This window comes from Pinus tabuliformis, chromosome 7, assembly GCF_031772625.1.
Source record: "Pinus tabuliformis cultivar Carrire ecotype Pingquan chromosome 7, CPIR1, whole genome shotgun sequence".
Classification (NCBI taxonomy): domain Eukaryota; kingdom Viridiplantae; phylum Streptophyta; class Pinopsida; order Pinales; family Pinaceae; genus Pinus; species Pinus tabuliformis.
The window spans coordinates 1088259261-1088281588 of record NC_142293.1 but is presented as its reverse complement, the minus strand read 5'-3'; the positions used below and the strand labels follow the sequence as shown (position 1 = coordinate 1088281588).

At 37.6% G+C, this 22328-nt stretch overlaps 1 protein-coding gene across 1 annotated transcript in view; it reads left to right on the top strand.

Annotated features, from left to right (window-relative positions):
- Nucleotides 1-5320: 5320 nt before the first annotated feature.
- The window catches only part of LOC149251349 (uncharacterized), a 104885-nt gene continuing 87877 nt past the window's right edge, over nt 5321-22328 (top strand). Inside the window, exon 1 of the mRNA XM_089459364.1 lies at nt 5321-5581. Within this exon, the coding sequence (XP_089315490.1) occupies nt 5380-5581 (202 nt within the window). The 5' untranslated portion in view covers nt 5321-5379. The remainder of the gene's footprint in view (nt 5582-22328) is intronic.

Below are 22328 nucleotides of genomic sequence, written 5' to 3'. Positions count from 1 at the left end.
GCGCGAGAACTGCAGCAATGCTATGACGAAGTAAAAGGTACAGCGCGCACCGTTGCTCTCACACAGAGACTAGCATAGTTGCAGGAGGCCAAAAAATTGAAGGAATAGGTAGATGTAGCGCAACACAAAGAGGCAGTACTGAAGGCACGTTTGAAGCCTTGGTTGGACAAAGCTTATTCGGTCACAACCTCTATTAAAGGCAAGCTTACTAATCTGCAAGCGACTCAGCAGAAGCTTCAGGCTGACAGTTTAGGACCAGTGACAGAGCAGTTGATTGATGAAGTGAAGCTTGTGACCGCACAGTGCATCGCCGAGGTTGTCATCATACAGGTCAAGTTGGGAGGTCTTTGCACCAAGATCTTCGCGCCCGCCAAGTGACTCGAGGGTGAGTCACCATGTTTGTGTTGGGGGCCTGTTGAGAACAGGTTCCCCCAAGAGCAGTTTTGGGGCTAAAAGCTCATGTTTTGGGATAATTTTGTAATAAAGTTGTAAAGTCTCCACAAGTTGTGGTCGGGGAGCGGGAAGGTGTAAAGAGTCATAAAGGGTTGTTCACCCGTATTTTGTAAAGTGTCAAGTTGGCTATAAAGATCTACCCATGGTGCGCGAACTATGGGATTGTATAAAAAGGAGCTAAGTAAGTAAGCTCTAAGTAGTAAGTAGTGAAGAGGGAAGCATTGGAGTTTTGGTAGAGAAGTCTAAGTGTTTCGGGTCTTAGCATAGGTAGAGGCTCTACAGCTAAGTGCGCAGAGGCCTAGGGTGGAAGTCCGCAGCTGAGTGCGTGGACCCCTGCAGCTGTGTGCGCAGGGCGGATAGAGTCTGTATTAAATTGGAAGATATCAATAAAGAGAAGTATTTTGCAATTACTGTGTATTTAGTTCCTGTTAATGCATCTGATTATATTGCGTTTTGGGTTTAATTTACAATGTTTATTTGATGCGTGAATATATATGATTATATCGGTTAATTGAACACAAGTAAGGATATCAGTTTACGCGACACTAACTGTGATTGATTAATAAAATAAGTAAAACACTTGAGATAACTTGGGAACCTATACAATACATTGTCATAGTTGCGCAAAAGCACCTGGACCACGGGTTAGGGTTGTGCGAAGGTCAATCGTACACCTTCGTGGAGGTACTGAAGGGCGGAATAAAGGGTAGACTGACAAAGACCTAAGGCTTAGGGACTTGCGCGAAAGTAGGGGTAGAGGGTATAAACCAACATCACGACCATCTCAGGGTGCAAAAACTTGGTTCCAGCATCCCCCATACTGCTTCAGGTGAGACTTCGGTTCGCGCTTCGTGGGATGATGCTGAAAAGGATTTGTTTGTTTAACTAACGCTGAACCTGGGTCAGGCCCCACAAAGCCAACAATGGCCATCTTTCTAAACTCTACGGTTTACTCCTGTACACTTTGCCCTTTCTTTTGCCTAAAGTATTACCATCATATCCACTAGCCCTCTACATACACAATAGGGTAAAATTATGACTTTATGATGGTTTTGAAGTCCTCCCACTTAGTCACTAGAGGATCTCTCTCCAACCTTAAGGTCTCTATGTGGATTTCCCACCAAGTCAGTGCATGGCCCTCCAAATTTGGTCGCGTAAATGAAATCTTTTGTTCTTCCTTAATATGATGGACACTAAAATAAATTTCTAATTGTTGCAACTAGTGATTTAACTTCAGAGTGTCGATATCACCTTGGTATGACTTGATATCGACCTTTGCTTCTATTTTGAATAAGAACTATGAATGATTCACGACACTCGAACTAGATTGATATTTTTTAGGTCCTTTCTTTGGTTGGTTCTCTGTTTCTTCCTGATCTCCCCTCTAATTTGTCCTTGCATTAGGATTCCTATCTTCTCCAAATATCCCTAACTTATTGCTTAGTGTCAATATGAGGAGATTTACATTATGGTTTATATATGCGTCTTGTGCTTCCAAATGTGAAAACCTCTACTTTGCAAGATCAGGAGGGTTATTCACATATTCGTCGACCATGACTAGGGTTTTTGAATTTTTGGCTTAGCTAATCTAGATCCCTTGCAAATATCCAAAATATACCCAAAGAATCCTGCTCTAATACCAATATGATCTGTAAACTACCATGGATATTCCACTGGATAGTTGGTCACAACATATTTGATAAAATTGTATTTAAAAATCCGAAATCTACTCTATCAGGGTTTTATTTTTCTTTGGATTTATGGATATGTAGATTATGACTAATTTTGTATGCATGCAAGTTAGCATTATGCATAAAATAGAGAACAAAAAAATAAAAACACATAAACCATGATTGACACAAGATATGACATGGGAAACCCTTTCAAGAGAAAACCCAACTAGAAGATGAGGTTGCTTTGCTCTCTTTCTCTAAATAGAAAATGGTTGTGAGTACAAAGAAGTATGGCCTATGGCCTATGGGCTACTATAATGCACAAATCCTCTCTATGTGCTCTATCTCCTATTCCACTCCGTTATTTTGCTCATCTATGGAACCAATGCACTCGAAAGAATGAAACCCCTTTTCCTCCTAGTGACTCGGTTATAACATGGACCAATAGCCTACTAGTGGTTAGGTTTGACTACTCCAACTATTAACTAGATTTACAATGTGGACTTTCTAGAGTTCTCTTCATCATAATCACGTGGCTAGCCCCTTTTCCATGAATAATGGGGACTAACGTGACATCCTGTCAAATTATGGTGGTAAAAACGGAAAGGTCAACTTCTAAGGGGCATAACTTTTTCATATGGACTCCAATTGAGGCGATTCTTTTGCCAATGAAAATATCTATGTGTAGAATGTGGAAAAAATGTTGCATTAAAGCAACAAAGTTTTACCCCCCAAAAAATGTTGTTTGATGCCTCAAAATTCTCTTGGTGTTGAGAAATGTAGCTAGTATCTGTCTTCATAATTATATTTGAGTGATGATGTATATATTTGTCAAAAGAAAGAAAAAGAAAACTTATTTATAAGCATGGGTTTCATGCTTTGTTTATTTTATTTATAGGTCAAAGCACCCATTGAGTGCTTCTAGGGTTCATGTCAAGAGTCATAGTCCTTGTCATTATGATTTAGACCCTTCTTGGGCTTCGTATATCAATAATGAATATATATATATATATATATATATATATATATATATATATATATATATATATATATATATATATTTATTTATTTATTTATTTTTCTTTTTATATGTAAATTGGTCATATAACCCTCCTCCACCAAGTCAACCTGCCCTCCAGTCAAATTGGCCTCATTGAAGGAATTCGACCTCATAGAATGACTATAAAAGCAATGTTACTCGACCTCATTCGATCATCCCATCCAAGCAAGTATGATCTACAGTTGCAGGAGCAAGAAAGAAGTGCAAAATTCCAGGGAAAGAAGGAGAAACCTAAAATCAAAGAAGGGGAACCCAAGAGAAGGATTCAAATACAAATTTTCTCTCTTTTCTGCCACACGTGCGAGTTTCTGGGTTGTTGCAGGAGGGTTGAAGTTGCAGGTCTACAGTAGGGCCAAAATTTGGAAGCAGGAAGACCAAAATATGAGTTGTTGCAAGATTGAAGCAGTTTGACTAGAATTGACTATTGAAGTTTGACTAATCATCTTGGTAGGCTGACTTGGTGGATTGGAGGAGGTCTGTTGGTATAGTCAAAGGTCTTGGTTATCTCATTTGATTTGATTCTAAGAGAAGAGAAGAATTTGTTTTTGGTTTTCCCATAGAAGAGGGATTTTAGCGCTGACTAAGAGCCTATATCTGGTGTCTTTGTTGATTTTCATGTTTTTGATAGTTGTTTGATGATAAGAATATAAAAGAAGATACAAAAGGAGCTAATAAGAATTCAAAGATAATCACAAGTAACTATCAAGATAAGAAATTCTTTTTGCCTTTTTTATTTTTTAACACTTGTAAGGTTTTAGGCCCTCATTTGCCAAACTAAGTTCCACTGGTAAAAATGGTCCAGTGAGTTGATTTCTCCATTTTTTTCCACTCTAAAGGCATTGAGATGGATGACAAACAATATAATGATCCAATATAGATAAAAAATCAACCATAATCAACCATATGCAATCGTATTCAATTGTGCTTAACCATAATTAAACAGGTTAACCATGTTCAGACATGGTCAATCACACTCAACCATCATTAACCATAATAAACCATCATCAACCATGATCAATCATAGTTAAACATGGCAAGCCATTATCTACTATAGTCAACCATGGTCAAGCACAATGAAACATAATCCATGGTCAAACATAGTGAAACATGTTTTTTTTTTCTCGCTAATGTGTATGTGATATGCGAGACTAGCTTGTGGTCTAAGAAACTGCCATCTAGGAGTATTTAAGCCATCAAAATCACCTTGAGATTGCATTAGGCGTGGGTCAATTTAACATGGCTAAACTTTTTTGGTGTCTTTTCTTGACTAATGTGATTTTTTTTGAACCTTAGCTATCTTATCGAACGAAACCCTCAAAATCTTATCACGCTAGTGGGATTTGACCACATAGAAACATGGTTAATCATACTCCACCAAATCAATCATAATCAAACATTTCCAATTAAAGTTCACAAAAAATTCAACCAAAATTAAATTAACCAAAGTCAAACATAATCAACCATGATCAACAATAACATACTTTTTTTTTGAAGGTGGGAAAACCTATCATAACGCAGTTGTCAAACGAGCACTGAGGACAACCATCTATGGTTGCTATCTGTGAATGTAGGCTGACTCATCACCATTATTCAAGGAAAACCACACCACCTGGAATAACCCACTTGTGGTCCATAAGGGGACAAACTGTCACTTCTGCGAGATGCCTTTGGGTCTTAGGCCATTAACCTATTAGGTGAAAAGAAAAACAAGCTCTTAGCCAAACAGAAATAATTTAAACCATTAATATACTAAAACATTTAAACTCTATCAAAAATATAATAAAAACATAATTAAAATAAAATATACAATCAATAATTATAATTAAACCAAACTAAAATATAACTCTCAATAGGCAAACATTTTTTTAAAATGAAAAAAAAATTAAACCCTATCTAGATTTGAAAATAAAATAAATGTACGATAGTTTATACAAACACAATAAAACAGCAACGGAGATAACCACTCGAGTGGCATGTACGGAAATTGATGACTGGAAAAGTATGGAAGTTAATGAGTGCCTCTAATGAGGAAGGTAAAGGGCCACTTATCTGCCATGCCACGTGTAGATGGTACCGGATTTCTCCAACGAATGTCACCTTACGTGGCAATGACTGATGCTATAAATTTCACTTGTTTTTGCCGTCCCCATTGTTCAACTCCTCTCACCAAATAATTTGTGTGGAGTGCCCAGAATGGCTTTGCCTATGGCTATGGTTGCCTCTTCATGTTCGTGTTCAGCAGCTTCAACACCTCTTTTTAACCCGCCCTTGCCTTCTGCAGCCACGGAGGCAGGAGGTAACTATGCTGCCCGGTCGATTTCACTACCTGTGGCGCGATTGCAGTACCTAACGAAGGGAAGGGCAAGGGGAAGCGGTATGGATAGAATTAAATCAGGTATGCGTCTATGATATTTGGCCTTAGCATTGCCTTTGTGTAAGCATTCTCAACGACTCTGAATATGATATGATATGCCAGGAAAATGATATACTAGCATATCCAATTTTCCTTAGTCGAGGTTAACACGGGCGGGGGTTAAGTGCAGAATGGTTGAGCTTTGGCCGAAGGCCTCAGTTTTGTTTCGGTTAAATCTCGGTCAGATGTAGAGGCAAATTACAGGCTAAGAAATCGCAAGCTGACTACAAGAATCGTGAAGTTAATGATAGTCAGTAATTAGGTCAAATGAAGCACAGTCATTAAGGGCCTACTCATATACACTTGCATCTTCCATGTTCCCAATTTCCTATCCAGCTTGCTGCTGGTGTTTTAATAAATGCAGTTCTACTAATATAAATGACCTTTTTAACCTGATTGGTTTATTATTTCTGATTTTTAGTTATAATTGACTGCTTAGTTGGAAGCAAATCTATGTTTCTGAAAGCGTTCGAGTATCGAAAGCCTCTTTGCTGTCTTTTCCTGGGTTTGCAAATGGGCAGAACTATCTTCATGTGAAGCTGATCCCACTACACCTAAAACCAACACAAAAGGAAGACAACCTATTTTCATTAAAGTGCAGTGCATTTCCATCCTGATAATGCCTATTTGGGTCACTCAAATCTCACAGTTCCGATCATTTGACCCGATCTCATAATTATTGCAAACTAAATGTGAAATTAAAGTAGTCGTGAAAAACTCTCTAAAATATGCAAGGAGATAGTTTATTGTATGGCCAAAAGTCAACTATTTGAAGTTGTTAAACGTATTTTGGTCTATCGTTGTGTTATACTGTTATGTTACTCAATATCTGATCGTGTGACACTTTAAGGTTATGATTGACCAAAACAATCGCATCATAGAGTATCCTCAGTGTAGCAATGTAAGTGGGTGATGAAAATGTAGGGTTGTGACCTTATAATTGTTTACAAAAGGAAAAGGAAAATATGTTCCTAGATGCCTCTCTAGACAATTGGAATAGACAACCACTTGATGGTTCCTCTTGTTTGCAAGTCCTTGATAGAACAAGCTCAAGCAAAATGGCAAGCAAACTTTACAATCCAATAGAAAATCTAGCGTGATAGGCAAGTTGGCATATTTTCGGCACGTTACCTAGAAAGTTGACATATTATGGTATAAGCATAGGATCTACCTAACACCGCAATCTAAATTGAATTAATAGATCTTATTAGAATCCTATGCTTCTCCCTTAATCAGACTTCTCAAGACTTATTAGAGCGCTAGGAAGTCCTTTTTCTGTCAAGGTTGATGTTCAAAATAATGTTGCAGAATGGAAAACGTACCGAAGGCATAAATCTAAGACCATAAAAACCCTAAATCTTGCTGTATACCTTGCTCATCCTAAGGTGGAAAGAAATATGCATGGATTTTATCGCATGCTTGTTGGAATTAGAAGGGAAAGATGCCATATTGGTAGTGGTCGATTGACTGACCAAATATGCACCTTTTTCATACTAATTTTAAGACTAGCCAAGTAACATAAATATACATGAAGGAAGTTCATAGACTCTATGGATTCCCCAAAATGGTTCTAATTGATCAAGATTGCATGTTCATCAATCACTTTTGGCTATAAGGAACTACCTTGGCAATTAACTTTGCATATGATCCACAAATTGACAGTCAAATTAAAGTGGTAAGTGTCTTGAAGCCTGCCTTTGATGTTTTGTGTATCATAAGGAATCAATGTTAACAATTTAAGTGGCTTCCCCTAGAAGAGTAGTGGCATAATAAGACATATATTAATTCAATCAAGATGACTCTTGAGTCCTTCCACGATTGTCTTTAGTTACATGCCACTTGGCTTCAACAATTATCTACGAGAATGCCCAAGTTATAAATAATGGTGGATCACATCCAATGAGTCCAAGAAACACTCCAAGCACTCAAGGAAACCCTACATCTAGTGCAAAAAGGATGTAGCAACAAGTTGATCAACAACACATTGAGAAGCAATTCCAAATTGATGATGAGTCTATTTCCTATTTCATCCCTATAAGAAGTCACCTCTCAATCATCATTGGAATTGGAGCATGCAATTTCCCCCTAGCTTTTTGTCATATAATAGCCTTGTTTTGGGGGTGGCATTCTAGTAGGAATGCCTATTTTTGGGTGGTAATTTCTTTAGAGTCCCATGATAACCATTTTCCATAGTTTATTTCAGTTTGATATGAGTATTCCTATGTTGTAGGAAACAACTACCAAGTTGACATACTCGTATTGGAAATGCCCTAAATGCCGAAACTCGATCGAAACACAATGTAAGCATTTGGATGGAGTTTCTTGATTTGGAAATGCTGCTGAAATGTTTCTGTGGTATTTCATCCCAAATCTGCCCTGTTTTTGAAACTGATTTTGCTTGTGTGGCCTCATTCAAGCACCCAAGAAGGGTGCGGGGACCTTCTATGGCTAAAAAATTTAATCTATCACTAAAACTTATCTCGAGTAACTCTAAAAACTGATTTATCTCTAATCAATCCACGCTATAGTTCTGATGAACAAGCTCCTTGTTCTATTTTTGTTAACGAGGATGAGGATGAGGATTATTAGGATATGCAAGTTTACTTGCCTTCAGCTCATGTTCCATTTCATTTTCAGCACATATAGCCACATATAAAGGTTGATTTTGGATGTGTAGCCTCATATATAGAGGTTGATTTTGGAATCTTGGATGTATAGCCTCATCTATGAAGGATAATTTTGGATTTTGCATCATGTAATCATCTATGAGAGCTAATATAGACTGGGTATCCTTCTAAAATGTCATTGACGTGTCTCATTCTTTTATTCTTGCAAGATAATGTGCTATTAACCTAAAGATATATATATATATATATATATATATATATATATATATATATATATATATATATATATATATATATCATACGATATTTTGCGTGAAGTTTCCGTTTTGGGGGGTCATGTTTCCAACCTTCCCCATTTTGGAAACTTCCAAAGGTTTCCACTTTTTGTGCAAATTAGGAGTATTCCTTAGGCTATTTGTAATGTCCTTGTTATTATTGAGTGCAATGAAGTGTATGGTGTTGTTTTCCGATTTTGGAAGTTGTTATTTTGCTTGTGTTAAAGTTGATTCTTGGTTCTACTAGACATGTGCTATTCGTAATTTGCTTGAATGAGTGTTGAAATATTTGGGTCATTTAACATGGGAAGTTGAATGGTGAACCTTTTGAACATCTAAAGAGTGACATTGATTGGAAGTGAACTAAGAATTTTAGTTACCTCCATTGAATCCACACATTAGGTTTGCTACAAAGTGGTATCAAAGCTTTGGGTTGAACTTTGTAGCCTTGAAAATAGGTTGCCTTTGTGAAATAGGTGACAAAAGTAAATAGAGTTTGAGAAGATTTCATTAGTTGACAACATGATCTTATTGTAGCTAGGAGGAATCCTTTAGTCGATGGAAATTTTGTTGTTGCTACTATTGGAAATGGTCACTAAAAGTGCTATGAAATGTCATGATGTTAGAGAGGAACTTGGAGAAAAACGTGCATAAGCTTGACGTTGATAATGTGTAGTAGAGTTGGTAAGTTTGTTCTACTTTGTGGAGGAGGTAAATGATTCAAACCCCATATAGATTTTTGGAGACTTGTAGCAAAATTGGTATTGGAGCCTTAAGATTAGGGTTTCTCAAATAGCTTCGCCATTTTGGTCTCCTTTGGGATTTTCATCCTTGTCGAATTTTTCGTCAAGCTCTCAAGGCCATGGGACTATAATCATAAGTCAATTTTGGCCCTTTATTTTGTGAATCTCTTTCATATTGCATGTAACTTATCGATCACTATTTTATTTGCAAAGCCCTACTATTCCCGCATCTCCAGGTGTCCTGGTTCCTCGTAAAAGTGGGGAAGAATTGGGAGACAAGTCTTGGCCAAGCAAAAGCAGGAGCAATGGTGCCTATTGTTAGAAACCATTGTTACCTAGTTATAGTAGTAGGCCCAACATCAACAAGAGCTTCTTTGTGACATGCATAAAATAATAGTAGTAATAATAATAATTATATCATAATGATAATAATCATAATAAACAATAGTAGATAACCAAAGGTCACATCTAAAATGCATTTGTATTCAAGTATGTTGCAACTGGCCTGTTGTAACACAAAATGACCTCACCCTAGGCAAATTTGGCTTATTAATCACTTTTTATTCTCCTAAACCACTTTTTCAACACTAAGTCTTGTCTTAATAGCCAAACCTATAATCAATTAAATCCAAGATAAAATAATAATAATAATAATAATAATAATAAACACATGCATATGCATATATATATATATATATATATATATATAAAGTCACAAAACAACAATTTAATTAAATAAATTAATATTAATAAATAAATAAATATTTTTCCACGTTGGGGGTGAATCTCGAGAGAAATAGGAGGCTTGGGTGTTTTGCCGCCACCTTGGCATGGAGAGAGAAGTTAATGCCAGGGGTGGCATGGTGGCCCCCTCACATGCATAAGCATGCAGCTTGACTTCACTTGGGAATTGATGATTTACAGTTTGATGCAGTCACCTAGGGGTGGTGTTTGCTCGCATGTTTGCACATAGAGGTAACACTCTTAACCTTTTGCCTCTGGAGAGAAAGTAGGGAGGAAAATCGAGGCGAGGCCGACTGAAAATTCTTTGGCCTCAACACAGTCTGGAACTTTTTGACAGTAATTCCTAAAAGGGGTACTGTGGTTGCTGTTCTGCGTGTTGCATGGCTGTTTGAATTGGCGAAGGTGTTGTGGATGAACACAGGTTGCGTAGGAAAAAGGAAAATCTTGGGAATTCTTTGTGGGATTGGCATGTGGGAGTCGCCACAACTCCTCCAATCCCGAGTTTGGCGCACCTCGTGGTATGTGATGAATGGGTACCTCTTTCTATCTGCTGGGTCTAGTTTAATTTTCATTGATATTCTCTGAATGTTTCTTGGTATGATCCAGGTGGCTCTAGACACATGCAGAAGTCCAAGAGGACTTAGGAAGGGTAAAAAATCAAAGTGTTTGGATTATGCTCGAACTAGGTTCATGTTAAAGATCTCGTTGTCGTGGTCGTGGTGGCGTGAACGGTCTGAGTCCGGATGAAGAAGATAGAGGCAATCAAAGTTTTGGTTGACTTTTGCTGACTGGGCAGGCTTAAGGAGGCCGCAATTCGGACAAAAGCTGGCCACTGGATTCCGGCCAACCTGGGCCAGATTCTGGGAAAATTTGTGGCCTGTTTAATTTGACTCCTTCGGTCAAATTTTGAAATTTTAGAAAATGCCTTATTATATTAAAAAAATTAAAAAAAAATATAAAACAAAGGGAGGTGGTGGGTCACCACCCCACTCCTTACTTCACGGCATGTACGATTGCCATATAACAATGGGCCAGCGGGGATCGAACCCGCCCGGCCACGTGGCCGGCCTGCACCACGGGCGGCCCAACAAACTAATAACCACAATTAAATGCGCACCATTGCATCGGCTCTAAAGCCACGGTCAACAGCATATACGGAGGTAAATGGGGCGTGACCACCCAAAACAATTGGCCCCCCCAACCTTAAAATGTAAAAAAAAAACTTAATATGTTGGTTAATGCGGGAGGGGCGGGATTTGATCCCCTGACCCCTCCTCAACTATTTGCTAAAGTTACCAATCCACCCAACTGATTACATTGGAATATCCGCCTGGAGAAACTTATATAAACCCAGTTTTCTCAGTGCACGGGGGCAAATGGAGGAACCGGGAGCGGGCACAAATTTCAAGACAGAGGAGGCAGAACCTTGACACGCGTTTCGAGGCAGAATATTCTTTGATGCCTAAAGATTCTCCAGGGAGGTAAAAATTCTTTTTGTCAGAATATAACCAAGTTTATAGTCAATTTTCTCAGATTTTCGCAGGGAACGCTATGGCGAGGTTGGATTCACCTTTTGAGCGGCAGATTTGCAGATTACCAGTAGAGGAGAATCTTTGAGGAATGTTGATGGAATCTTCCAGATTCCTTGGAGGCTGGAATTCGCCAGAGTCAGAATGCAGCCAACTTCATACTCACTTTTCTTAGAATTCTGCAAGGAACATGATGGTGCAGTCAGTTTCCTGATTTGAGCAGCAGATTTGCAGAGGACCCGAAGGAGGGAACCTTTGAGGAATCTAAAATATTTCTTGAGCCCCAGATTCTCAATTTCTCAGAATTCAAAAATTTGACAGTCGATTTTGCACTATTCGACGCCACAAATTTGATGGTGTGTTCAGATTTTTCATTTGCTCATTCTATTCTTCGGCCACTTTTCTAAGTGGAGTGCAAGTGTCAACATTCATGTGCGTGCAGCCTTTTCCATGCGATTCGATGCCGTAAGATCGATGGCACGAACAACTTCAGCAGTTTGACATCCGCTTCTTCAGATGGCCCCTGGATGTGAGGTATATGCAGTGTGTTCATGTACTTCTTTTGCTATGGATTGTGCTGTACAGATCCCTGTTTGATGTTTGATGTGGGATCTTGTTTCTTACTTGTCTCATGATTCCTGCTTGATGTGATGCAGAATCATCTGTGTGATGTACTTGTTGTCATGATTCGTCATGTTTTGTTCGAGATCCCTTTGTTGTATGTTGATGGGATACTCATGTGTCGCCATGCATGTTTGCATTGAGATCCCTTTTATGCCATGTTGGCGGGATGATCATCATGCATGAGTTTTGTGTCACACTGATAGGAGTCTTTTGACTGAGAGTTCCTGTAGTGGAACATCTCTTGGAGCCACTCCTGCGTGAGGGCATTTTCCTTGTATGATAGCGACATCACCTCTTATGTACATCATCACTATTGATAACACTTAATGTAGCGGCCTACATCATCTTGACACCGGGGCCTGGAGACGTAGTCCCTCTTGGATGAACTCCGTTATCAACAACTTATGTTTTTTATGTTGCTAATGATTGACATGTTCCTCTTCTTTACAACATGTACATGTATTCATTTATGTTCTTTTAAAAATGCAATTTAACACACCCGGACCTGGATCATGGTATGTCATAGGGAAGGTTTTTATCTGTTTATGGGTTCGTTGTTATGCTCAAAGTGGTTTGAAAGGCCCTTTGGGTTATTGTTCTGGCGTCTTCTTTGAGTCAATTGTCATTGCCAGTCCGTTGTCTTGTATTTTCGTCGTGGTCAACTTATCTTGGCTTGGTGCTCTCTATATCTCCACCTATTTTTGCCACCCCCAGGCTTGTTGATAATTTGGGGTCTAAGTCTTTAGGTTTATAGTCTTGGCGCCCCTCCTAGGTTGAAGCATTTAGTTTGCTTTCTTTGATGGTGCCCTTTTGTTGGGGGGCAACTCTTCCTGGTTCAGTCTCACACATATACTAACCCGTGTTTGCTTCCCTCTGGTCAGATTCTAATTTATGTCTTGTGGTTTACCTGGTTTGGGGTTCGTGAGCTCTTTGGCTTGGTGCTATGTGTCTTGGATATTAACCCCAACGTCCATAGTTATTCGCTTGACATGCAACGCCAGTGTAGGCGTTTGGGGGGAGGCTGCGGCCCCCAGGGCCATAATCGATCTTAGCGATAGTCCTACGAGTCTTGTGTTGTTCGTGATAGACAAGCCTTCTCAGATTCAAAGATCTTGGAAGATGTAGCTACTTGGATTCCTGACCGGGGGCATTATTTTAGTTCCCTGGCTTTGTATTGATGGACAAGCAGGCTGAAAGATACAACATCTTTGCTAGTTTGGAGGACGTCAAACAGGCCCAATGTAACCAAAGGTTCTACTTAGAGAGGATTGATGAGTGGTTGGCACACATTGAGCTCCACTTCCATTGTGAACTCGCTCCTCATGTTCCTCCAGGTTCTAGTGCTAGAGATCCAACTCCTCTTACTTCCTTGAACACTTGTTTGAATGCTTGTTTTCAGTTTTGGTATTACAATATAGTCGTAGATACTTTAGTTATATATTAGTATTATTGGAACTCCTTGAATTTTGGACAAATTACTCCATTGGTAGGTGGTAAAAAATATCTAGTTTCCTACTGGGCAGATTGAGACCACCTACCCAGTGACATGTTTGATGATACTACTCGCTGGATGTATGTGTTTTTCATGATATTTTGAGGCAATACAACTTAATTTTTTTTTTTTTTTGAAATAAATAAATAGATAGATATTATTTATTTAAAATTTATGTTATTATATAACTAGTTTTTTTTGTTTTACAGTGAATTAATTTTGTATTGCCTCAAAAATCAAAATATCATTACATCCAACAAATATTCATGGTCGAACTAAGTCCAATGTAGGTGATCTCGATTTGCCAACTGGGAAACCAAATATATTCATCACCTACCTGCGATAAAGTTTGAACAAAAATTAATGTCCTCTAGAAATAAACTGTCCTATTTGAAACAAATTTACTAAACAACATAATACTTAAATACATAGAAAATGCATCATTTAGGTGAAGTCATTGAAGCAAGATTTTTGGAGCTAGATCTTGGGGGGACTATGTGTGTCCCCTCAAATTGAAAGTGTCTCTCTAGGTGAGCTAATTGGGCATCCAAACGCTCCAGCTAGTAGCGTTGATTATGTTGAACACATTTGATATCCTTCAGAGTGGAAAATATGTTGTACTGTTCCTCCTCCTTTTCTTTTAGCACTCGACCCAAGATGGTTTTCAACTGCCAATGCAATGTGATAGAGTTGAGGTATTGCTTCCGTGTTCCCCTGGTATTACCAGGGTTAGGAACCTATTGTCGCACAGAATGTCTAGGCACCGCGACAATGACTTAGATTGGGGGCTATCACCTTGGTCCCCAATCTCTCCGTTTAAGTTGTCTTCCATCAATTTTCGTAGGGTATACCCCCTTCGTCTGCTGTTGGGTGACGACCCTACGGAAATGGATGGAAGACAACTTAAACGGAGAGATTGGGGATCAAGGTGACAACCCCCTATCTGAGTCGTTGTCGTGGTGCCTAGACATTCTGTGCGACAACATTTTCTAGCGTCATTGCCCGGGACCAAATTTATTGGACCTTGGCTTTGTGGCATTCGTCATGATCATGTTCATGTCCTCTTTTCTCATCCTTTCATCTCTCACCAGGATAAGTTCCTTGTCCTTTGTGCCTTGCACTAACTTTCTTCCTTGCATCTTGGTTATCTGAAGTTAGATTTTTGTCCGAGTGGCGACTCCACTTCCTTCATCTTCTACAGGGGCATGTACTAGACGGAACCCAAGTAGCTTGGTTAATCTCACTTCGGATCTTGAAAAGGTTCTCAGAGTACGATTACACATGCTATCTTCCCGTACGCTTCTTGTTAATCTCGGGCAGGAAACTCTCTCTGATATCAGTGTCATAAAGAAGAAGGAAAATGAAACCGTAGAAGAATTTAATAAGAGATTTAATGGTATTATTAAAGAATTACCTCAAGATTATAAGCCTCCTGATAAATCTCTTTTGGATTTTTACATTGATGCTTTTAATCCTGATACTTCTTATGAATTGAGACGGGCTAAGAATCGTGATTATAAAGTTGCTCAGACTTTAGCTGAAGAGCTTGAAAAAGATAAGAAGGCATTTGGGAAGTCTGAAATCCCAGGTTTTGATAGGGCTTCAACCAAATTGAAAGAACCTAAAGGAAAAGAGGTTAAAGAATCTGATGATGATCCTATGCAAAAATTGTTACAGAAACTTGAAAGCATGGAGTTAAATCAGGCGAAGTTAATATCTAACCATGCTAAGGAAATAAGTGCCTTGCAGTCTAGGTTGGTCCAAATGGAAAGGTCTCAAGCCCAAAGTTCCCAACCTAGAAATAATAATAATAATCAGAATAATAATGCTTGGCAAAGAAAAGGCCCGTCTAATGAGCATAGACCTCCAAATCCTCTTGAATCTGCTAATCTTGTGGATGAAACTCCTTATTGTAGGGCCTGTGATGCTCTTCATGAAGAGGCTACTTGCCCCACTGTTAAGAGAATTTTGGATAGTGGGATGTTTGGAACAAGTAATCAAATAAATGTGGTTGGCAAGGAGTTTTCATTATCTATGGAGGATTGGATGGAAGTTAAGGAAAATAGTCAAGAGGTCAGGCCTTCTACATCTTCCTTTAGTATAAATAATTTTGATCATGAAAAGGATTTGATGGTTGAATTATTTGGTGAAAAGCCTTCTCCAGAGCAAGTCTTGGAAATTGTGAAAGATAAGGGTTTGACTTATCAAAGAAGGGATAAGGATCAAAGTGGAAATCAAATTCCCCCTCGAAGTTTTAACCTTGGTTCAAGCTCTGGTTTGGATGTTGATTTGGGAAGTTGGTTTAATAATGCAAAAATCTGGGTTCCTGTCACCGAGATATTGAAGATTCCTTCCCAAAAGGCTAAGTTATTAAAAGCCATTGAAGCTCCTCGTGTGAATGTTTCTCAACAGAAGGCTCCTGAGACTGTCTATCAGGATGCCCCCATATATTTGCAAAGTATGGATTCGGATAACAAAGATCATCAACCATTCTTTATTACTTTGCTAGTCAATGGTTATAGATTGTATAATTGCATGTTGGATTCTGGTGCCTCGACTTGTGTTATGACCAAGAGGGTCATGGAGCAACTTAACTTAAGAATTTCTAGACCTTACTACAACATTTGTGCCATGGATTCTAAGAAGATTGAGGTTCATGGGTTGATTAAGGATTTACAAGTTCATTTATTAGTTTACCCTGACATAATGATTGTAATGGACATAGTTGTAGTTGATGTTCTTGATGCTTGGGGCATGTTGTTGTCTAGGAAATGGGCCTCTGATCTAGGTGGAAGTATTCAGATGAATTGGTCATATGCTACAATTCCTTCTCCTAGAGGTGATGGATTTGTTAGACTTAACAGAGAGCCTGAGAGAAGATTCCATGTTGAAGATCCTAAGAGTCCCCATAATGAAATAATAAAGGAACAACCTAACCTTGGGAATTATGCCATTCTGTCTAACTCTATAATTCCCCTAGAGGTCAAGGTTGATGAGAAGATGGGTGATTTAAAGAATAAGGTGTTGGAATTGTATTAAAGTGGTAAGAAGATTTTGATGGTGCATCTTCTAGGCATGGTAAAGGTGTTGGAATTGTATTAAAGTCTCCACTTGGTCATGTTTTCAAATTTGCCTATAGATTGGGGTTTGGAGCGACCAACAATGTTGTTGAATATGAAGCTTTTTTATTGGGTCTCGAATTGGCAAAGGATTTGACGGTTAAGTCACTTAGTATCAAGGGAGATTCTGATTTGGTTATCATGCAAATTAAGAATAAGTTTACATGTAAAAACCAAAGATTGAGGAACTATCGAAATGTTGTATGGGATACTATGGAATGTTTTGATGCTCTGGATCTGGAAGCTATCCCTAGAGAAAAGAATAACTTGGCTGATGAGCTTGCTGTAGCAGCATCTACTTTGCAGTTATCTGATGAATTGTTGAAGGATAAGGTTAAAATGGAGATTATTTTTAGACCTTCTGTACCTGACAATATGGAGCATTGGCAGGTTTTTGATGATGAAAGACAGGTGATTCGCTTTCTTAATAAGTTGGATGAATTTGAAAATTTTGAGGTTAGTTATAAAGAGGATGGATCTGAAAATCATGAAGATATAACTAATCCTACTCCTAGGAACATTGTAGCTTTGGAGCAACATTTCGATCGTCATGATGCTACAAAGAAAAAGGATGACGAAAGATTGGTAAAGGTACTAGTGATGACGAAAGAAAGAAATTGATTAATTTACTTTGTGAATATAGAGATGTTTTAGCATTTTCTTATGATGAGTTAAACAGTTATAGGGAAGATGTCATGGAGCACACTATCCCTATAAAAAATGAAAATGCTAAACCCTTTCATCAAAAGCTCAGGCAAATAAATCTTAAGTTGGCCCCCTTAGTTCAAAAGGAGATTTCAAAGATGCTTGCAGCTCGAATTGTTGCTCAAACCAGGAATCCAACATGGTGTTCCAACCTGGTGATTGTTAGAAAAAAGAATGGTACAATCAGACTCTGTGTCAATATTAGAAATCTTAATCTAGCATGTAAAAAGGATAATTACCCTTTGCCAAACATGGAGACTATGTTGCAAAGAGTAATGGGTTCAGGAATGATGTCATTGCTAGATGGATTTTCTGGATATAATCAAGTATGGGTTAAGAAAGAAGATCGACACAAAACTACTTTCACCACACCATGGGGTACATTTGAATATATTAGAATGCCTTTTGGATTAACTAATGTTGGAGCTACCTTTCAGAGGGCCATGGATTATGCCTTAAGGGTTTAATTGGTAAAATCATTGAGATATATCAGGATGATCTTACAATTTTTTCTAAGGATGGTATCAATCATATAGGTCATCTTAGGCAAGTTTTTGACAGATGTAGAGAGTTTGGAATCTCCTTGAATCCTGCTAAATCTGTATTTGGAGTAACTGAAGGGAAGTTACTTGGTCACATCATCTCGAAAGATGGGATCAAGATAGATCCTGAAAGGGTTGAGGCAATCCAAAAGATTCCTCTTCCTCATAATCTCAAATCCCTTCAATCTTTCCTTGGAAAGACCAACTTTCTTAGGAGATTTATTCCAAATTATGCAGAGATAGCCAAACCTATTCAAAGTCTTCTTAAGAAAGATGCTAAATTTTTGTGGAAAGAAGACAGTAAAAAGGGTTTTCAAGAAATCAAAGGTGCTATTGCAAAAGCTCCTGTTCTAGCTAGCCCTGATTATTCTAAAGATTTCATGGTTTTTTCTTTTGCTTCAGAAGATACAATTGTTGGTGTCTTGTTACAAAAGAATAAGGAAGGTCACGAACAACCTATTGCTTTCATGAGTAGAGCTCTTCAAAATTCTGAATTAAATTATACTACCATGGAAAAGCAAGCATATGCCTTGGTCAAGTCTCTTAAGCATTTTAGGACTTATGTGGGTTATTCTAAAATCATTGCTTTTGTCCCACATTCAACTGTTAAAGATATATTAACTCAGACTGATTGCTTAGGGACTCGTGCTAGGTGGGTTACTAAGATCCAAGAGTATGACTTGGAGATTAGACCCACTAAGCTGGTCAAAGGTCAAGGATTGGCTGAAATGTTGACTGAAGGTAATGAAAAAGCTCTTGGTTTGATTTGTCTTAACGATTCATCTTCACTTGAGCTGCAAAGGTTAGGAGAGCATGATTGGTACAAGGACATCATTCATTATTTGTTAAATCTTACATGTCTTGATCATTTAGTTGCTCATAAAAGAAGGGCTCTTAGATTAAAAGCAACTAAGTATTGCCTTATGAAGGATGGCCTTGGATGGAGAAATCCTGAGGGTATTATACTTAGGTGTGTTGATGAAATTGAGTCCAAGAAGTTGATTTCTGAGTTTCACTCAAGATTTTGTGGTGGTCATTATGTTGCTAGAACTACTACCCACAAAATTCTGAGAGCTGGTTATTATTGGCCTTCAATTTTTTTCTGATGTGCATAAGTTTGTTAGAAGTTGTCAAGCCTGTCAATTGTTCACTGGGAAACAAAAGCTTGTTGCCCTGCCCTTACAACCTGTGGTTGTTGAGGCACCTTTTCAGCATTGGGGTTTGGACTTCATTAGGAAGTTTCATGAAAATTCTAGCAATGGCTACTCATGGATTTTGACTGCTATTGATTATTTCACTATTTCACTAAATGAATAGAAGTCATTCCTACTAAGAATGCCACTGAAAAGGTTATTATGGATTTGATTGAAAATCACATCATTACTAGATTTGGTGTCCCAGTTAAAATCACCACTCATAATGCCAAGGCGTTTAGTTCTTTAGAGTTTTCGTCTTTCTGCTTCAAGTGTGGCATTATTTTATCTCATTCATCTAATTACTATCCTCAGGGTAGTGGCCTTGCTTAATCAAGTAATAAAAATCTTATAACCATTATCAAGAAGATAGTAGGAGATAATAAGCGATCCTGGGATAGTAAAATCAAGTATGTATTATGGCTCCGATGTAACTCTACCTGTGCACCTTAAATTGCCAGCTTATCAACTCCAACATTTCTCTACTGATAAAGATGCTGTTCAAAATAGAATTGATCAGATTGTGGAGTTGGATGAAACTCGTAGGAAAGTTTTTGATATTATGTGTAAAAATCAATCTAACATTAAGAGAAGATTTGATAAATCATGTCGATCTAGATCTTTGTAGTTGGAAACATGGTACTTCTTTGGGATCACAAGAATGAAAAACCAGGAAAACATAAGAAGTTTGACAGTTTGTGGCTGTGACCGTACATTATCCGAGACATCACTGGACTGAATTCATTCCACTTGAGCAGATTGGATGGTGAACCACTTGACTTACCTGCAAATGGCCAAATGCTCAAGCTGTTCTTCAAAGATGACATCTGATGCCATAGGGCATCCTTTGTATTGTATTTCTAACCCTACACCTTGTCATTTCAGTATTTCATTTCTGTTTTTAGATTAGATTTATTTTTCATGTTAGTAGAATTGTTAATGGTTACAAAGCTTCTATTTTATGTATTTAATGTTATATGATGATTTTTGGATTATATTTGGATGGATGCTACTTATGTAATTTTGTGTGTTGCTTGGGTGCAGATTATGGATTCTCACATTCCTTCGATGAAACAAAGTGTCCCCAAATAGAGCCAGATGTTGACCACTCCGCGTCAACTACCCTATAGTAGTGTACATTTTCGCAAGAAGATTCCATCATGCTCGGGCAGTGAAGATTATCCAGATTTCATCATCATCTTCAATTATCATTTTGTTAAAGTTGTAAACCCATTCTGCATGTTTATAATGTAAATGATCCTAGTAAAACCATCTATGTATGTAACAACCTAGGTAATCCTACTTTTTTGGTGACGATTTCTATCCTAGGAGGTTTTTCATCTCACCAATTCATGTGTGTTTCTAAACACGGATGATCGACAGAGTTTTTCCCTCCAACCTCACCCCAAAGCTAGGGTGGATTTTGTCGTCAAGATCTTAAGTAAGTTCTAGTGTTCTAGTTGAGTCTTTTGTAAAGTGATTTGGGAATAATTTTAGCTAATTGACTAAATTATTTTATTACAAATCACTTGGTCTACTATATCATAGTTGAGTCACAGAATTGAGAAAGTAATTGAGGGTCTATAACGAACAAGTGTTCCCCCTTCATGTATTAAATTGTAATATTTTGATGTTAAAATATTTTAGTGCATGGTTCCTCATATTTAGACACCATGGCTAAAATATTTGAAGGTCGGAAAAATTATTAATCCCCTCATGAGTCAGTGAATTAAATTTTCTGCTAAAAATAAATTAAAATTATAAGCCAAAAATTTAATTAATTTTAAGTCCTAGGAAAAAATAATTCTTCAATTTAATTTTTTTTTGGGTTTTAGAAGAATTAATTTTTGGAGGTCCCCGACCAAGGGAATATTGAAATTTCAAGAGATTTTGGACCTTTGGGCCTTGGTAGTTAAGTCAAAGTCATTTTTTTTGAGGAAATCAACTCAAAATAATTAATTTTGAGCTGATTAAAATTCAATTAAATGAAAAATTCGAATTTCCTAAAAAATAAAATAATTTCGACGGAGGATATTAATTTTTTTTTTTTTTCAACGGTCGAAATTACTTTGATGAGGATCAAGCCAACTAGCCGTTGGAGAATTAATCTATAAATTAGAGGTCATTTGTCATGATTGAGTCGTGCACTAACTTTTGAAGCTCTCTTGTAATCTTTTTTCTGGAATAATACAACGCAAAGTCTTTGGGGTTTTATTTGATGACAATGTTCCTCTCCGGTGCTTTATGGTAATATTGTTCTTAATATTTTGCTGATCTTATTTGATAAGTTGCTGGTTAATAACTTTCATAGAGTAATCTATTGCATAGGTATCTTGCTTAGATTATTGGGTTTAAGGTAGCATTATAATTTAATTTGATTAGCAGGTATCTCTAATCTTTGAAAATTTAATCGCTATTTTATATCTCTATTGATTTAACAACTTAAATTCTAAGTGTGTAGAAATCATTCGTATTCAGAAATTCGACGTTTGGGGAAGTTCTCGGTTGGACTAGCGGACTCTCGAGACATAATATCTGGAGAGCTTTCCTGATTAAAATCCAAAGATTATCTGACGAATTTTTCTTGCAAAGATTTTCTAGGCTAGTACCTAAATTAAATTTTTTTATTTACCTTTAATAAATTGTGCTAAATAGTTAGATTTGGCTAGCAAGAGCCTAAAATCTACAGATCTGGGAGCGGAGTCAGACTCATACTCCTCAAATCTGATAGATCTGAAATTTAATTGTATAAATCTTTAGAAATTTTAAATTTTATTTTCTAACTTGGGATTTGGGTTTCATTTTTTTTTTGTATATATGTGGGATCTGGGGTTTTATTTTTGTTTTGTGCAGGTTCAGATCTGAAGATTGTCAAGGAAAATTTGGGGTTTTGAGGCAGATCTAGGCCCTGAAGGGCAAGATCTAGCCTCAAATTTTTGTTTGCAGGGATAAAAAACGACGAAATCAGTGATTTGAAGTTTTCTTAGTGAGTTCTCAGAACAATTTGAAGCAGAAATACATTAGTTTGAAATATAAATTTCTGGGCAATTTTTTAAATTTTTAGGGCCCTAGGCCACTATTTTTTCCTCCTATCCGTTGCCTTGAAGCTCCAGCTCTCTTCTCCATTGCATTTTGA